Source organism: Salmo trutta, chromosome 13 (assembly GCF_901001165.1).
Source record: "Salmo trutta chromosome 13, fSalTru1.1, whole genome shotgun sequence".
Lineage (NCBI taxonomy): Eukaryota > Metazoa > Chordata > Actinopteri > Salmoniformes > Salmonidae > Salmo > Salmo trutta.
In genome coordinates, this window is record NC_042969.1 from 23,655,638 (window position 1) to 23,673,030 (window position 17,393).

General features: G+C 44.0%; 1 protein-coding gene across 1 annotated transcript in view; it reads right to left on the reverse strand.

Moving 5' to 3' along the window:
- aff2 (AF4/FMR2 family, member 2) overlaps nucleotides 1-17,393 on the reverse strand; it is a 328,554-nt gene that overhangs the window by 125,288 nt on the left and 185,873 nt on the right. Inside the window, exon 6 of the mRNA XM_029770596.1 lies at nucleotides 4,512-4,598. Within this exon, the coding sequence (XP_029626456.1) occupies nucleotides 4,512-4,598 (87 nt within the window). The remainder of the gene's footprint in view (nucleotides 1-4,511; nucleotides 4,599-17,393) is intronic.

Genomic DNA, 17,393 nt, shown 5'->3' on the forward strand with positions numbered 1-17,393 from the left:
ATATAACATTCCAACCTCATTTAGCATGATCTATTCAATTGTGGCATAATTCTACTATTTGTATTAATTTGCATCACTGTCAATGACATACTTTTATTTTGAAGGCTAACTGCAAAGTCCACTATTGTGGCTAATCCTTATTGTGGCTAGCTTAACATACATGGGTCCGACCACCATTAATCAAATAACTGTCTTATAAATTAGGGTTATTTTAGATGATGACACCTAGCTATATAGATAACTAGCTAACTATAGGTACTGAAACAGATTGTCATCTTGCTATGTTTTTGGGGAAGAACATTGTTTGCATCCATGAGCTAGCTAGCTTTTTTTATGACCAGCACTGTAGGTGCGCGAGACAACTTTACCAGCATCATAGCATGCTAGGCAAGCATAACTAGGCAAGTCTGTTAAGAACAAATTCTTATTTACAATAACGGCCTACCCCGTCCAAACTTGGACGCTGGGCCAATTGTGCACGGCCCTATGGGACTCCCAATCATGGCCGTATGTGATACAGCCTGGATTCGAACGAAGGACTGTAGTGACGCCTCTTGCACTGAGATGCAGTGCCTTAGACCGCTGCGTCCATGTGTGTGTGTTAACTATTTAACTGTACTAGAATGCTTAAAAGGCCGATACAATTTTAAATATTGGTATCGGTATCAGATTGTTTTGGTAAGGAAAATATTGGATATCGGTATCAGCCAAAAATATCATATTGGTCATATTGGTGCATCAGTGCATAGTAGTAGCGATAGTAGTAGTAGTGATAGTAGTAGCAGTAGTAGTATTTGTGATAGTAGTAGTAGTGATAGCAGTAGCAGCAGTAGTAGTAGTAGCAGTATTTGTGATAGTAGTAATAGTAGTAGTTGGTGTGATAGTAGTAGTTGTGATAGTAGTAGTGATAGCAGTAGTAGTAGCAGCATAAGTAATATTATTAGTAGAAGTAGCAGTAGTACTAGTAGAAGTAGTAGTAATATTAGTGGTAGTAGTGATATGAGTAGTAGCTGTGGTTGTAGAAGTAGTAGTATTAGTAGAATAAGCAGTGGAAGTAGTAGTATTAGCAGTAGTAGTAGTATTAGTGGATGAATCAGTAGTAGTATTGATAGTAGTACTTGCAGTGGTAGGGGTAGTAGTAGTGGTAATAATAATAGTAGTAGTTCTAGTAGTAGTAGTGATAGTAGTAGCTGTAGTAGTATTTGTGATAGTAGTAGTAGTGATAGCAGTAGCAGCAGTAGTAGTAGTAGCAGTATTTGTGATAGTTGTAATAGTAGTAGTTGGTGTGATAGTAGTAGTTGTGATAGTAGTAGTGATAGCAGTAGTAGTAGCAGCATAAGTAATATTATTAGTAGAAGTAGCAGTAGTACTAGTAGAAGTAGTAGTAATATTAGTGGTAGTAGTGATATGAGTAGTAGCTGTGGTTGTAGAAGTAGTAGTATTAGTAGAATAAGCAGTAGAAGTAGTAGTATTAGCAGTAGTAGTAGTATTAGTGGATGAATCAGTAGTAGCATTGATAGTAGTACTAGCAGTGGTAGAGGTAGTAGTAGTGGTAATAATAATAGTAGTAGTTATAGTAGTAGTAGTGATATTAGTAATTGTAGTAGTAGCTGTAGTGATAGTATGAGTAGTAGTAGTAATAGTAGCAGTAGCAGTAGTATAGTAGTAGCGATAGCAGTAGTAGTAGTAATAGTTGTAGTAGTAGTAATAGTTGTAGTAGTAGTAGTAATAGTAGAAGAAGTAGTAGTAGTAGCAGTCGTAGTAGTATTGATAGTATTAGTAGTGGAAGGAGTAGTAATAGTAGGTGTAGTGATAGCAGTAGTAGTTGTAATCGTTGTAGTAGTAGTAGTGATAGTAGTAATAGTAGTAGTATTTGTGATAGTAGTAGTAGTATTATTAGTAGTGATAGTAGTACTTGTAATAGCAGCAGTAGTAGTGGTACCAGAAGTAATATTATTAGTAGACAGCAGTAGTAGTTGTAGTGATAGTAGCTGAAGTAGTAAATCAATTGTAAATTTCGGTGTTCCTCAAGGTTCCGTTCTAGGACCACTATTGTTTTCACTATATATTTTACCTCTTGGGGATGTCATTCGAAAACATAATGTTAAATTTCACTGCTATGCGGACGACACACAGCTGTACATTTCAATGAAACATGGTGAAGCCCCAAAATTGCTCTCGCTAGAAGCCTGTGTTTCAGACATAAGGAAGTGGATGGCTGCAAATTTTCTACTTTTAAACTCGGACAAAACAGAGATGCTTGTCCTAGGTCCCAAGAAACAAAGAGATCTTCTGTTGAATCTGACAATTAATCTGGATGGTTGTACAGTCGTCTCAAATAAAACTGTGAAGGACCTCGGCGTTACTCTGGACCCTGATCTCTCTTTTGAAGAACATATCAAGACTGCTTCAAGGACAGCTTTTTTCCATCTACGTAACATTGCAAAAATCAGAAACTTTCTGTCCAAAAATGACGCAGAAAAATTAATCCATGCTTTTGTTACTTCTAGGCTCGACTACTGCAATGCTCTACTTTCCGGCTACCCGGATAAAGCACTAAACAAACTTCAGTTAGTGCTAAATACGGCTGCTAGAATCCTGACTAGAACCAAAAAATTTGATCATATTACTCCAGTGCTAGCTTCCCTACACTGGCTTCCTGTTAAGGCAAGGGCTGATTTCAAGGTTTTACTGCTAACCTACAAAGCATTACATGGGCTTGCTCCTACCTATCTTTCCGATTTGGTCCTGCCGTACATACCTACACGTACGCTACGGTCACAAGACGCAGGCCTCCTAATTGTCCCTAGAATTTCTAAGCAAACGGCTGGAGGTAGGGCTTTCTCCTATAGAGCTCCATTTTTATGGAATGGTCTGCCTACCCATGTGAGAGACGCAGACTCAGTCTCAACCTTTAAGTCTTTACTGAAGACTTATCTCTTCAGTAGGTCCTATGATTAAGTATAGTCTGGCCCAGGAGTGTGAAGGTGAACGGAAAGGCTGGAGCAACGAACCGCCCTTGCTGTCTCTGCCTTGTCGGTTCCCCTCTTCCCACTGGGATTCTCTGCCTCTAACCCTTTTACAGGGGCTGAGTCACTGACTTACTGGTGTTCTTCCATGCCGTCCATGGGAGGGGTGCGTCACTTGAGTAGGTTGAGCCACTGACGTGGTCTTCCTGTCTGGGTTGGCGCCCCCCCCTTGGGTTGTGCCGTGGCGGACATCTTTGTGGGCTATACTCGGCCTTGTCTTCGGACGGTAAGTTGGTGGTTGTAGATATCCCTCTAGTGGTGTGGGGGCTGTGCTTTGGCAAAGTGGGTGGGGTTATATCCGGCCTGTTTGGCCCTGTCCGGGGGTATCATCGGATGGGGCCACAGTGTCTTCTGATCCCTCCTGTCTCAGCCTCCAGTATTTATGCTGCAGTAGTTTATGTGTCGGGGGGCTAGGGTCAGTCTGTTACATCTGGAGTATTCTCTTGTCTTATGCGGTGTCCTGTGTGAATGTAAATATGCTCTCTCTAATTCTCTTTCTTTCTTTCTTTCTCTCGGAGGACCTGAGCCCTAGGACTACCTGGCATGATGACTCCTTGCTGTCCCCAGTCCACCTGGCCATGCTGCTGCTCCAGTTTCAACTGTTCTGCCTGCGGCTACGGAACCCTGACCTGTTCACCGGACGTGCTTGTTGCACCCTCGACAATTACTATGATTATTATTATTTGACCATGCTGGTCATTTACGAACATTTTAACATCTTGACTATGTTCTGTTATAATATCCACCCGGCACAGCCAGAAGAGGACTGGCCACCCCTCATAGCCTGGTTCCTCTCTAGGTTTCTTCCTAGGTTTTTGGCCTTTCTCAGGAGTTTTTCCTAGGGAGTTTTTCCCAGCCACCGTGCTTCTTTCACATGCATTGCTTGCTGTTTGGGGTTTTAGGCTGGGTTTCTGTACAGCACTTTGAGATTTCAGCTGATGTACGAAGGGCTATATAAATAAATTTGATTTGATTTGATTTGATTAGTAGTAGTGATATTAGTAATAGTAGTAGTATTATTATTATTAGTAGTAGTGGTAGTATTAGTAGTAGTATTTGTGATAGTAGTAGTAGTAGTGATATGAGTAGGATTAGTAGTAGTGATAGTAGTAGTAGTGATAGTAGTAGTAGCAGCAGCAGCAGTAGTAGTATTAGAAGTAGTAGTGATAGTAGAAGTAAAAGTAATATTAGCAGTGATAATAGTAGCATTAATAATACTAGTGATAGTAGTAGTATTAGTATCAGTAGTAGTAGTAGTGATAGTAGTAGTGACAGTAGTAGCAACAACACTAGTGTTGATAGTGATATTATTATTATTAGTAGTAGTACCGATAGTAGTGATGTTGGTAATAGTAGTATTAGTAATAGTATTTGTAGTAGTAGTAGCAGCTTTAGCAGTACTGGTAGTAGTAGTAGTAAATAAATTGGCTGTGGTTGTCAACGAACAGTACAGTGTTGTAGGCTATATGCTTTAGGACTCACCTTGGAAGGAATAGGGAACCGGGTTTGCTCAGCCTTGCCTGGAGTGTGGATGGCAGTCAGGGGAGGAGGCCAGGAGTGGGTCATCTCCTGCAGGGAGAGACATTACTCAAGTCAGCCACATAAAGTATACAGTTGAAGTTGGAAGTTTACATACACTTTGGGTTGGAATCATTAAAACTAGTTTTTCAACCACTCCACAAATTTCTTGTTAACAAACTTTAGTTTTGGCAAGTCGGTTAGGACATCTACTTTGTGCATGACACAAGTCATTTTTCCAACAATTGTTTACAGACAGATTATTTCACTTATAATTCACTGTATCACAATTCCAGTGGGTTAGAAGTTTACATACGCTAAGTTGACTGTGCCTTAAAACAGCTTGGAAAATTCCAGAAAATGATGTCATGGTTTTAGAAGCTTCTGATAGGCTAATTGACATAATTTGAGTCAATTGGAGGTGTACCTGTGGCCTACCTTCAAACTCACTGCCTCTTTGCTTGACAACATGGGAAAATCAAAAGAAATCAGCCAAGATTTGGAGACCTCCACAAGTCTGGTTCATTCTTGGGAGCAATTTCCAAACGACTGAAAGTACCACGTTCATCTGTACAAACAATAGCATGCAAGTATAAACACCATGGGACCACGCAGCCGTCATACCGCTCAGGAAGGAGACACGTTTTGTCCCCTAGAGATGAACGTACTTTAGTGTGAAAAGTGCAAATCAATCCCAGAACAACAGCAAAGGACCTCGTGAAGATGCTGGAGGAAACAGGTACAAAAGTATCTATATCCACAGTAAAACGAGTCCTATATCGACATAACCTGAAAGGCCGCTCAGCAAGGAAGATGACGCTGCTCCAAAACCGCCATAAAAAAGCCAGACTATGGTTTGTAACTGCACAGGGGGACGAAGATCATACTTTTTGGAGAAATGTCCTCTGGTCTGATGAAACAAAAATAGAACTATTTGGCCATGATGACCATCATTATGTTTGGAGGAAAAAGGGGGAGTCTTGCAAGCCGAAGAACACCATCCCAAACGTGAAGCACGGGGTGGCAGCATCGTGTTGTGGGGGTGCTTTGCTGAAGGAGGGACTGGTGCACTTCACAAAATAGATGGCATCATGAGGAAAATTATGTGGATATATTGAAGCAACATCAAGACGTCAGTCAGGAAGTTAAAGCTTGGTCGCAAATTGGTCTTCCAAATGAACAATGACCCCAAGCATACTTCCAAAGTTGTGGCAAAATGGCTTAAGAACAACAAAGTCAAGGTATTGGAGTGGCCATCACAAAGCCCTGACCTCAATCCTATAGAAAATGTGTGGGCAGAACTGAAAACGCATGTGTGAGCAAGGAGGCCTACAAACCTGACTCAGTTGCACCAGCTCTGTCGGGAGGAATGGGCCAAAATTCACCCAACTTATTATGGGAAGCTTGTGGAAGACTATCCGAAACATTTGACCCAAGTTAAACAATTTAAAGGCAATGTTACCAAATACTAATTGAGTGTATGTAAACTTCTGACCCACTAGGAATGTAATGAAAGAAATAAAAGTAAATAATTCTCTCTACTATTATTCTGACATTTCACATTCTTAAAATAAAGTGGTGATCCTAACTGACCTAAGACAGGGAATTTTTACTAGGATTAAATGTCAAATATTAATGTATTTGGCTAATGTGCATGTTAACTTCCGACTTCATGTCACGTTCTGACCTGTAAAGGTGTTATTTGTTAGTGTTTAGTTTGGTCAGGACGTGGCAGGGGGTATTTGTTTTATGTGGTTCAGGGTGGTTGTGTGTATGTGTCCATGTAGAGAGGGGTATTTGATTTATTAGTCCAGGGTTTTGGTTATTGTTCTAGGTTTATTTCTATGTTCTGTCTAGTCATTTGTATTTCTATGTTTAGTTAATTGGTGTTGGGGCCTTCAGTTGGAGGCAGCTGTCTATCGTTGCCTCTGATATAAGGTCCTATAATTAGGGTGTGTTTGTATTATGGATTGTGGGTAGTTGTATTCTGTTTTGTACTTGTCACCTGACAGAACTGTTAGTGTCGTTTCTGTTAATTGTATACGTGTTTATTTTGTTTCTCCTTTTTATATATTAAAAAGAGAAGATGAGTATACATTTCCCTGTTGCGTCTTGGTCCTCCACACACGACACTCGTTACACTTCAACTGTTAGTGAATGCGCGCGCACACAGCTCACACATCCCTACTGTAAACATTCAAAACAAGCAACGCTCATGGCTGCATCTCTACTTGAGTCACGGAGCCAGCATCTCTACAGGAGAGTTTGTGAGCGTGCTTTCAGTGAGCAGACAGTATATAAATGAGCATGCACCAGATCACAGCTTGACACACTGCACCCACACATCAGTTGAGCTTGCTCCTCATTTATCCATTACAGTCCATACACACAACACTTAAATTATCATTATCAAGGTCTGTTTTGAACTTCGGACGGTCAATCAAAATAACCACCTCTGGCTTTATTCACCTGAAGTGTCAGACTGAGCTTGATGTCTAATAGAGATACTCACATTTCAGAGTAGCAATGTGGCAATGAAATCTACTGAGCTAGTAGCACAATGTGGCAATGAAATCTAATGATCTAGAGTAGCATAAGGCGCCAATGTCATGGCTGTCGAAAGGATCGTACCAAAGTGCAGCGTGGTTGTAGTTCCACATTTTATTAAATCCGTGAAACTTTGCAAAACATAAATAACTGAATTTACAAAACAACAAACCGTGACGCCGAGAGAAACAAACACTACTCAAAAGATAATCACACACAAAACCCAGGAAGAAAAACCCCTACTTAAATATGATCTCCAATCAGAGGTAACGAGGACCAGCTGCCTCCAATTGGAGATCAACCCAAAAAACAACAACATAGAAATAGAAAAACTAGAACTTAAACATAGAAATAGAAAACATAGAAAAACACAAAACACCCCTTGTCACGCCCTGACCTACTTTATCATAGAAAATCACATCTTACTATGGTCAGGACGTGACAGCCAATGAAATCTAATGATCTAGAGTAGCAGAATTTGGCAATCAAATCTAATGATCTAGAGTAGCACAATGTGACAATTACATCTAATGATCTAGAGTAGCACAATGTGGCAATTACATCTACTGATCTGGAGTAGCACAATGTGGCAATGAAATCTACTGATCTAGAGTAGCACAATGTGGCAAATCTACTGATCTAGAGTAGCACAATGCGGCAATGAAATGTAATGATCTAGAATAGACAAAGTGGCAATGAAATCTAATGATCTAGAGTAGCACAATGTGGCAATGAAATCTAATGATCTATAGTTGACAATGTGGTAATGAAATCTAATGATCTAGAGTAGCACAATGTGGCAATGAAATCTAATGATCTAGAGTAGCACAATGTGGCAATGAAATCTAATGATCTGGAGTAGCACAATGTGGCAATGAAATCTAATGATCTAGAGTATCACAATGTGGCAATGAAATCTAATGATCTAGAGTAGCACAATGTGGCAATGAAATCTAATGATCTAGAGTTGACAATGTGGCAATGAAATCTAATGATCTAGAGTAGCACAATGTGGCAATGAAATCTAATGATCTAGAGTAGCACAATGTGGCAATGAAATCTAATGACCTAGAGTAGTAAATTAAAACCATGTACTTGGATATCCCCATGCAGATCCAAACAACATAAATGACTGGTTCTCGCTGTGTGGCTGAACGTGTTTGTCAGAGTACAAGTTATCAACTTTGTAGCTCAGTCGTTAGAGCATGGCACTTGTAGCACGAGGGTAGTGGGTTTGATTCCCGGGACCACCAAACGTAAATGTCTGCACACATGACGACTGTAAGTCATTTGGATAAAAGTGTCTGTTAAAAGGCGTATATATAATATACATGATCAAACCACCTATCAATGTCTAGAAGTAAACAACAACATTCTTGGCTTATAATCTTACATACTTTGGTATTTCACTAAATTCCTTTTAACCTTATTTCCTCCACAAGAACACCAATATTATTGCCTTCTGGGAAGCACACACAAGCCATTCATTTGTGTCAGATGCAGTGAGGCAGCGGGTAGCTGGCTGTACCCTCGCAAGGCTTTGAGTTGCAAATTAAATGTATTAAAAGCAGCCGAGCATGGCTCCCAAAACAAACAGGGCTATCCAAACACAGTGAAACAAGGATAACCAACTGTTTAGTCTTGCACCCCTGTGACGGCAGGACAGACCAATGGTTAAGACCTGTGTGTTTAAATAAATACACACTGGAATAATATTCTAAACTGACCATCTCCTGAAACTCTTCGGTCTAGGGATGAATTGTTTTGATTATTTCTTGAAATCTCTGAGGGATATTCAATCACACTAAGAGTCTGGGTTATCGTCCTGTGGTGTTATAAAGTATGTGCTGTATCCGACAGTACAGTATGAACAATTGTCTCTCATGTAATAGGGTTTCACAGATCAACTGCTCCTATCGATGCACTTAGACAGACACATTACAGGATTACGATGTACTGTTGAACTGTCAGCCTCAGAGATGAAGATGCATATGGACATCATCTGTTATCTATCCATCACAAGTCTTTTCATTCTCTCTCTCTCTCTCTCTCTCTCTCTCTCTCTCTCTCTCTCTCTCTCTCTCTCTCTGTCTCTCTCTTTCCCTCCCTCCCCCTGGGCTGGCAAGAGGAGAACGAGCGTAGAGTAGAGCCAGGAAGGGCAGAAGAGGACAGATAGATGAGGTACCAGGCCTGTGATACTGCCACCTCGGAGGTTAGTGGATTCGGTTATTTCAGCCACACCCGTTAATGACAGGTGTATTAAATCGAGCACACAGCCATGAAATCTCCATAGACAAACATTAGCAGTAGAATGGCCCATAGTGAAGAGCCCAGTGACTTTCAACGTGGCACCTTCATAGAATGCCACCTATCCAACAAGTCAGTTCGTCAAATTTCTGCCCTGCTAGAGTTACCCAGGTCAACTATAAGTGCTGTTATTGAGAAGTGGAAATGTCTAGGAGCAACAACAGCTCAGCCGTGAAGTGGTAGACCACACAAGCTCACAGAACGGGACCGCCGAGTGCTGAAGCGTGTAGCGTGTAAAAATCGACTGTTGTTGGTTGCAATACTCACCACCGAGTTCCAAACTACCTCTGGAAAGAACGTCATCGCAAGAACACGACAGCATGCAATGACATTCGGGACGATTCTGTGCTTCTAACTTTGTGGCAACAGTTTGGGGAAGGCCCTTTCCTGTTTCAGCATGACAGTGCCCCTGTGCACAAAGCGAGGTCCATACAGAAATGGATTGTTGAGATCGGTGTGGGAGAACTTGACTGGCCTGCACAGCGCCCTGACCTCAACCTCATTGACTGCGAGCCAGGCCTAATTGCCCAACATCAGTGCACGACCTCACTAATGCTCTTGTGGCTGAATGGAAGCAAGACCCCGCAGCAATGTTCCAACATCTAGTGGTGTCATCCCCTGATCTGTTTCACCTGTCATTGTGCTTGGCTCCACCCCCCTCCAAGTGTTGCTCATCTTCCCCATTATCCCCTGGGTACTTATACCTGTGTTCTCTGTTTGTCTGTGGCCAGTTCGTCTTGTTTGTCAAGTCAACCAGCATTTTGTCTCAGCTCCTGCTTTTCCCCAGTCTCTCTTTTTCTCACCCTCCTGGTTTTGACCCTTGCTTGTCCTGACTCTGACTGACCCTTGCTTGTCCCGCCTGCCTGACCACTCTGCCTGCCCCTGACCCTAAGTCTGCCTGCCGTCCTGTGCCTTTACCCCACTACTCTGGATTATCGACCTCTGCCTGTCTTGACCTGTCGTTTGCCTGACCGTTGCTGTAATAAACATTGTTACTTCACCACAGTCTGCATTTGGTTCTTACTTGAAACGTGATAAGTGGAAAGCCTTCCCAGAAGAGTGGAGGCTATTATAGCAGCAAAGGGGGGACCAACTCCATGCCCATGATTTCAGAATGAGATGTTCGATGAGCAGGTTTCCACATCCATATTTTAAATGTTTGCGACATTTCTTTCAACAAAAGTAGTTGCTGTTAAATCATTAACATTAAATCATTAACACCACTGTAAAGAAATGTATAATAAACTCCGCAAAAAAAGAAACGTCCCTTTTTCCCGACCCTGTCTTTCAAAGATAATTTTTAAAAATCCAAATAATTTCACAGATCTTCATTGTAAAGGGTTTAAACACTGTTTCCCATGCTTGTTCAATGAACCATAAACAATTAATGAACATGCATCTGTGGAATGGTCGTCAAGACACTAACAGCTTACAGATAGTAGGCAATTTAGGTCACAGTTATGAAAACTTAGGACACTAAAGAGGCCTTTCTACTGACTCTGAAAAACATCTGTGAGACGCCTAAGACAGAGCTACAGGGAGACAGGACGGACAGCTGATCGTCCTCGCAGTGGCAGACCACGTGTAGCAACACCTGCACAGAATCAGTACATCCGAACATCACATCTACGGGACAGGTATAGGATGGCAACAACAACTGCCCGAGTTACACCAGGAACGCACAATCCCTCCATCAGTGCTCAGACTGTCTGCAATAGGCTGAGAGAGGCTGGACTGAGGGCTTGTAGGCCTGTTGTAAGGCAGGTCCTCACCAGACATCATCAGCAACAACGTCGCCTATGGGCACAAACCCACCGTCGCTGGACCAGACAGGACTGGCAAAAAGTGCTCTTCACTGACGAGTCGCGGTTTTGTCTCACCAGGGGTGATAATCAGATTCGCGTTTATCGTCAAAGGAATGAGCGTTACACCGAGGCCTGTACTCTGGAGCGGGATCGATTTGGAGGTGGAGGGTCCATCATGGTCTGGGGCGGTGTGTCAAAACATCATCAGACTGAGCTTGTTGTCATTGCAGACAATCTCAACGCTGTGCGTTACAGGGAAGACATCCTCCTCCCTCATGTGGTACCCTTCCTGCAGGCTCATCCTGACATGACCCTCCAGCATGACAATGCCAACAGCCATACTGCTCGTTCTGTGCATGATTTCCTGCAAAACAGGAATGTCAGTGTTCTGCCATGGCCAGCGAAGAGCCCAGATCTCAATCCCATTGATCACATCTGGGACCTGTTAGATCGGAGGGTGAGGGCTAGGGCCATTCCCCACAGAAATGTCCGGGAACTTGCAGGTGCCTTGGTGGAAGAGTGGAGTAACATCTCACAGCAAGAACTGGCAAATCTGGTGCAGTCCATGAGGAGGAGATGCCCTGCAGTACTTAATGCAGCTGGTGGCCACCACAGATACTGACTGTTACTTTTGATTTTGACCCCCCCTTTGTTCAGGGACACATTATTCCATTTCTGTTAGTCACATGTCTGTGGAACTTGTTCAGATTATGTCTCAGTTGTTGAATCTTGTTATGTTCATACAAATATTTACACATGTTAAGTTTTCTGAAAATAAATGCAGTTGACAGTGAGAGGACATTTCTTTTTTTGCTTAGTTTACAAATCAAATCAAAATAGATGTAAATTGTATTTGCAAATGCTTCGTAAACCACAGGTGTAAACTAACAGTGAAATGATTACTTATGGGTCCTTCCCAAGTTTCCAACCCTAATCGAGCAAAAACCTCGAGGAGGGTAGCTCTCCAGGAACAGGGTTGGGGAGCCCTGGTTCAGGCTATCTCTGACATATGAGGGGGAAAATTATCATTGGATATTGATGTCTTCAGTTGATATTAGAGTGTACTGTACACTACAAGCCATAAAATAATCTGATCTATAGACAGTGGTCACAGTAAAGGACCCAGGCTGTCACAACAACAGTTTGCAAGGCAACATGGCTGAGAGGCAGAGAGAGAGCGAGAGAGAGAGAGAGAGAGAGAGAGACAGAAAGAGAGATAGAGAGAGAGAGAAAGCGAAGGCGGGCAGCAGCCGATTCATAGTGGCAGACTATGTCACGCAGGGAGAAGTACCAGTCATTATTCAAGCTGGGCCTGGTGTGTGTGTGTGTGGCCACAGTGCTAGCAGGAAATGCTGTCTAAATAGAACATCTACAGGAGACAAGAATGGCCATCTCATGTGCTGGTTAATTAATCTTTTGCTGTTGATCTATTTTAACACTCATACATAGGGTTGGGCGATATTGGCCAAAATATAATATATAAGTGATTTTAATAGGTTTTCTCCATTCTGACGGATTTGTTGAACTTTTCATTTACTTAGCACTGTATAAAAATACCTTTATAGACAATGTTGTAAAAATCCATAACGATATGTGGATCAATACCAGTATACCGGTATTCACGATATATATCGCCCAACCCTATTCATACATGGAAGAACAGATCTGGAGCCATTCTATTGAAAACAATGGTAACCCAGTACATTGAGTTGTCCCTATTACTATGTAACTACACCGTAATAATTGTAGTAACAACATAGCAGTTACAAAGGAATTGCTTTGTAATTACATGGTAATAGGGTTTAGCGCTATCGGTTACTACATAAGGACTGTGCAATCGTGGACTACAGGAAAAGGAGGGTCGAACACGCCCCCATTCACATCGATGAGGCTGTAGTGGAGCGGGTCAAGAGTTTTAAGTTCCTTGGTGTCCCCATCACCAACCAACTATCATGGTCCAAACACCTCAAGATAGTGGTGAAGAGGGAATGACATCTTTTCCCACTCAGGAGACTGAAAAGATTTGGCATGGGTCCCTAGATCCTCAAAACGTTCTACAGCTGCACCATCGACAGCTTCCTGACCGGTTGCATCAGGGAGAGAGAGAGACTCCCCACCGGAGCTACACAGACAGGACCCACGCTGAGAGGACCTACATCCAGACCACAGAACTAACATCCACACCCCAACCAATCAACACCCCCCCAAGTCAACCATGCCCACACCCCATTTAGGCCCCCTCAGATCAGACCTATGCCCCTCCTGCCCACCCCATGCCCCCTCACTTCCGCAAAGAGGTCCTCAACATTAAAGTCACACATACGCCCAGGCCATGAGCAGGCAAACAGGCCCAACCCCCACTCTTACACTAGCCCAAGCCAATGGCATGTACCAGCGCACGCACGCATGTGCGCACAAACACACACACACACACAATACTTTGTCTGGGATAGGGAGGGGCTGAGTAATCTGTTTTTAATGTCGATTTGGTGAAACTAAAGAAAGTAAAGTTTAGCAAGGATACAACGCTTTCCTGCTCTTCAGAAATCTGGACACAAAACTACACTCAGTCTCCTATTCCTGTGGGTCTCTGTTTTGCCTGTCCTTGTGATTGTCTCCACCCCCTCCAGGTGTCGCTTATTTTCCCCAGTGTATTTATCCCTGTGTTTCCTGTCTCTCTGTGCCAGTTCATGTTCTATGTTTCCAAGTCAACCAGTGTTTTTCCCGTTCTCCTGCTTTTTGCATTCTCCTTCTTCTAGTCCTCCCGGTTTTGACCCTTACCTGTTTCTGGACTCTGTACCCACCTGCCAAACCATTCTGCCTGCCTTGACCACGAGCCAGTCTGCCACTCTGTACCTCCTGGACTCTGATCTGGTTTTGACCGTTTGCCTGTCCACGACCATTCTCTTGCCTACCCCTTTAGATTAATAAACATTGTAAGACACCAACCATCTGCCTCCTGTGTCTGCATTTGGGTCTCACATTGTGCCTTGATACCAATTCCAACACAGCACAGGTGTGTTGAATGGAAATAATAAATATATAAAATTGAAGTTGATAAGTTACCATGATAAAAGTGGTTGCTGTTTTCACTGTCTATAGTAACCTGGGTACCAGTCTATTTGTGCCATCATGCCACTCCTTGTCACTCCAAACAGTGGCAAGGGGTGGAATAATAGCACCAGATCTGAGAGCAGGTTATGTCTATAGGTGGCCAGTGGTAAACTCTTCAGATTAAATGCCAAAATGCCAATACAACAATACAATAGAAAAAGTATATCCCAACTGGCTGGTATAATGACATAAATTCCCTACTTGACATTTCTCTAAAGCTTGGCTTGTTTATTCATTGAAATGTTATCGTTAACATTGAGCTGATACCAAGAAATGCTTGTTTTATTGTTTTACTTTTGTTCTCTGTCTAGATATGGCGTCCTGCAGCAGTCTGCTGTCTAAAGACCAGTTCCTGTGCCCCATCTGTCCTGTGCCCCATCCGTATAGACACAACTTCTGCATGGCCTGAATCAGCGGATACTGGAATACCATTGGCCTGTGTGATAGGAATGTTTGATAGCAGACCAGATCTGTTTGTTAATACTTTAATTTCTGAGATGGCTGCTCAGTTCAGGAAGTCAGTTCAAGTGAAAGCAGTACCAGCAGCCCAGACCAAAGCCCAGCCGAGCCTGGAGAAGTGTCCTGTGACGTCTACACTGGGACAAAGCTCAAAGCCCTGTAGTCCTGTCTGGTGTGTCTGACCTCTTACTGTGAGACTCACTTGAAGCCTCATCAGATAGCTCAAACCTTCAAGAGACACAAGCTGATCGACCTGTGGAGAACCTGGAAGACCTGATGTGTAATATACGCACAACAGACTTCTGGAGCTGTTACGCACTGTAGGACTGACCAAATGTGTGTATGTGTCAGTTCTGCACTGAGACAGACCACAAGACTCACAGGACTGTCCCCATAGAGGAAGTGTGGAGCTGGGAAGCCTCAGCTGGGGAATACACAGGTAAAAATCCATCAGATGATCCAGGAGCGACAGCAGAAGGTTCAGGAGATCAAACACTCAGTAGACCTCAAAAACAAGATAGCAGACAGCTTGCAGGTCTTCACTAATCTGGTTCAGTCCATTGAGAAAAGCCAGGGCGACTTCATTGAGATGGTTGAGGAGAAGCAGAAATCAATAGAGATGTGGGCTGAGGTGCTCATACAAGATCTGGAGTAGGAGATCACTGAGCTACAGTGATAACACACTGAGGGCCACATCCACCTCCTCCACATTACCATAACACCGAGGACCACCTCCACCTCCTCCACATTACCATAACACCGAGGACCACCTCCACCTCCTCCACAGCTCCATCACACTGAGGACCACATCCACCTCCTCCACATTACCATAACACCGAGGACCACCTCCACCTCCTCCACAGCTCCATCACACGAGGACCACATCCACCTCCTCCACATTTCCATCACACTGAGGACCACCTTCACCTCCTCCACAGCTCCATCACACTGAGGACCACCTCCACCTCCTCCACAGCTCCATCACACTGAGGACCACCTCCTCCATAGCTCCATCACACTGAGGACCAACTCCACCTCCCCCACAGCTCCATCACACTGAGGACCAACTTCACCTCCTCCACAGCTCCATCACACTGAGGACCAGATCCACGTCCTCCACAGCTCCATCACACTGAGGACCACCTCCACCTCCTCCACAACGCCATCACACTGAGGACCATCTCCACCTCCTCCACAGCTCCATCACACTGAGGACCACCTCCACCTCCTCCACATTACCATAACACTGAGGACCACCTTCACCTCCTCCACAGCTCCATCACACTGAGGACAACATCTACCTCCTCCACATTTCCATCACACTTAGGACCACCTCCTACACAGCTCCATCACACTGAGGACCACATCCACCTCCTCCATAGCTCCATCACACTGAGGACCACATCCACCTCCTCCACAGCTCCATCCCACTGAAGACCACCTCCTCCACAGCGCCATCACACTGAGGAGTACCTACACAGCTCCATCACACTGATGACCACCTCCACAGCTCCATCACACTGAGGAGTACCTCCACAGCTCCATCACACTGAGGAGTACCTCCACAGCTCCATCCCACTGAGGAGTACCTCCACAGCTCCATCACACTGACGACCACCTCCACAGCTCCATCACACTGAGGACCACCTCCATAGCTCCATCACACTGAAGACCACCTCCACCACCTCCACAGCTCCATCACACTGAGGACCACCCCCACAGCTCCATCACACTGAGGACCACCCCCACAGCTCCATCACACTGAGGACCACTTCCACAGCTCCATCACACTGAGGAGTACCTCCACAGCTCCATCACACTGAGGACCACTTCCTCCACAGCTCCATCACACTGAGGACCACCCCCACAGCTCCATCACACTGAGGAGTACCTCCACAGCTCCATCACACTGAAGACCACTTCCTCCACAGCTCCATCACACTGAAGACCACTTCCACAGCTCCATCACACTGAGGAGTACCTCCACAGCTCCATCACACTGAAGACCACTTCCTCCACAGCTCCATCACACTGAAGACCACTTCCACAGCTCCATCACACTGAGGAGTACCTCCACAGCTCCATCACACTGAGGACCACTTCCACAGCTCCATCACACCGAGGACCACCTCCACCGTCTCTACAGCGCCATCACACTGAAGACCACTTCCACAGCTCCATCACACTGAGGAGTACCTCCACAGCTCCATCACACTGAGGACCACTTCCACAGCTCCATCACACCGAGGACCACCTCCACCTTCTCTACAGCGCCATCACACTGAGGACCACCTCCACAGCTCCCCAAGGATTGGTATGGGATCGGTGTTCACTTTGTTTTCACTGGGGGGATGTGAGGAAAGCTTTGATGACGTATGTGTATCAGCTGCAGACGATCGTGAGGAGAGCATTTTCTGAGCTTGAGGAGGAATACAACACAGGGGTGGAGAAGTTGATTGACATTGAGCTGAAGAGGATGCAGCAGTGGATGACTCTAGACCAGGGATCATCAACTAGATTCAGCCGCGGGATAATTTTTTTCTTGAGTGGATGGTCGTAACATAATTACAAATCATTTGTAGACTCTAAATTGACCACAATAATCCCGAACAGA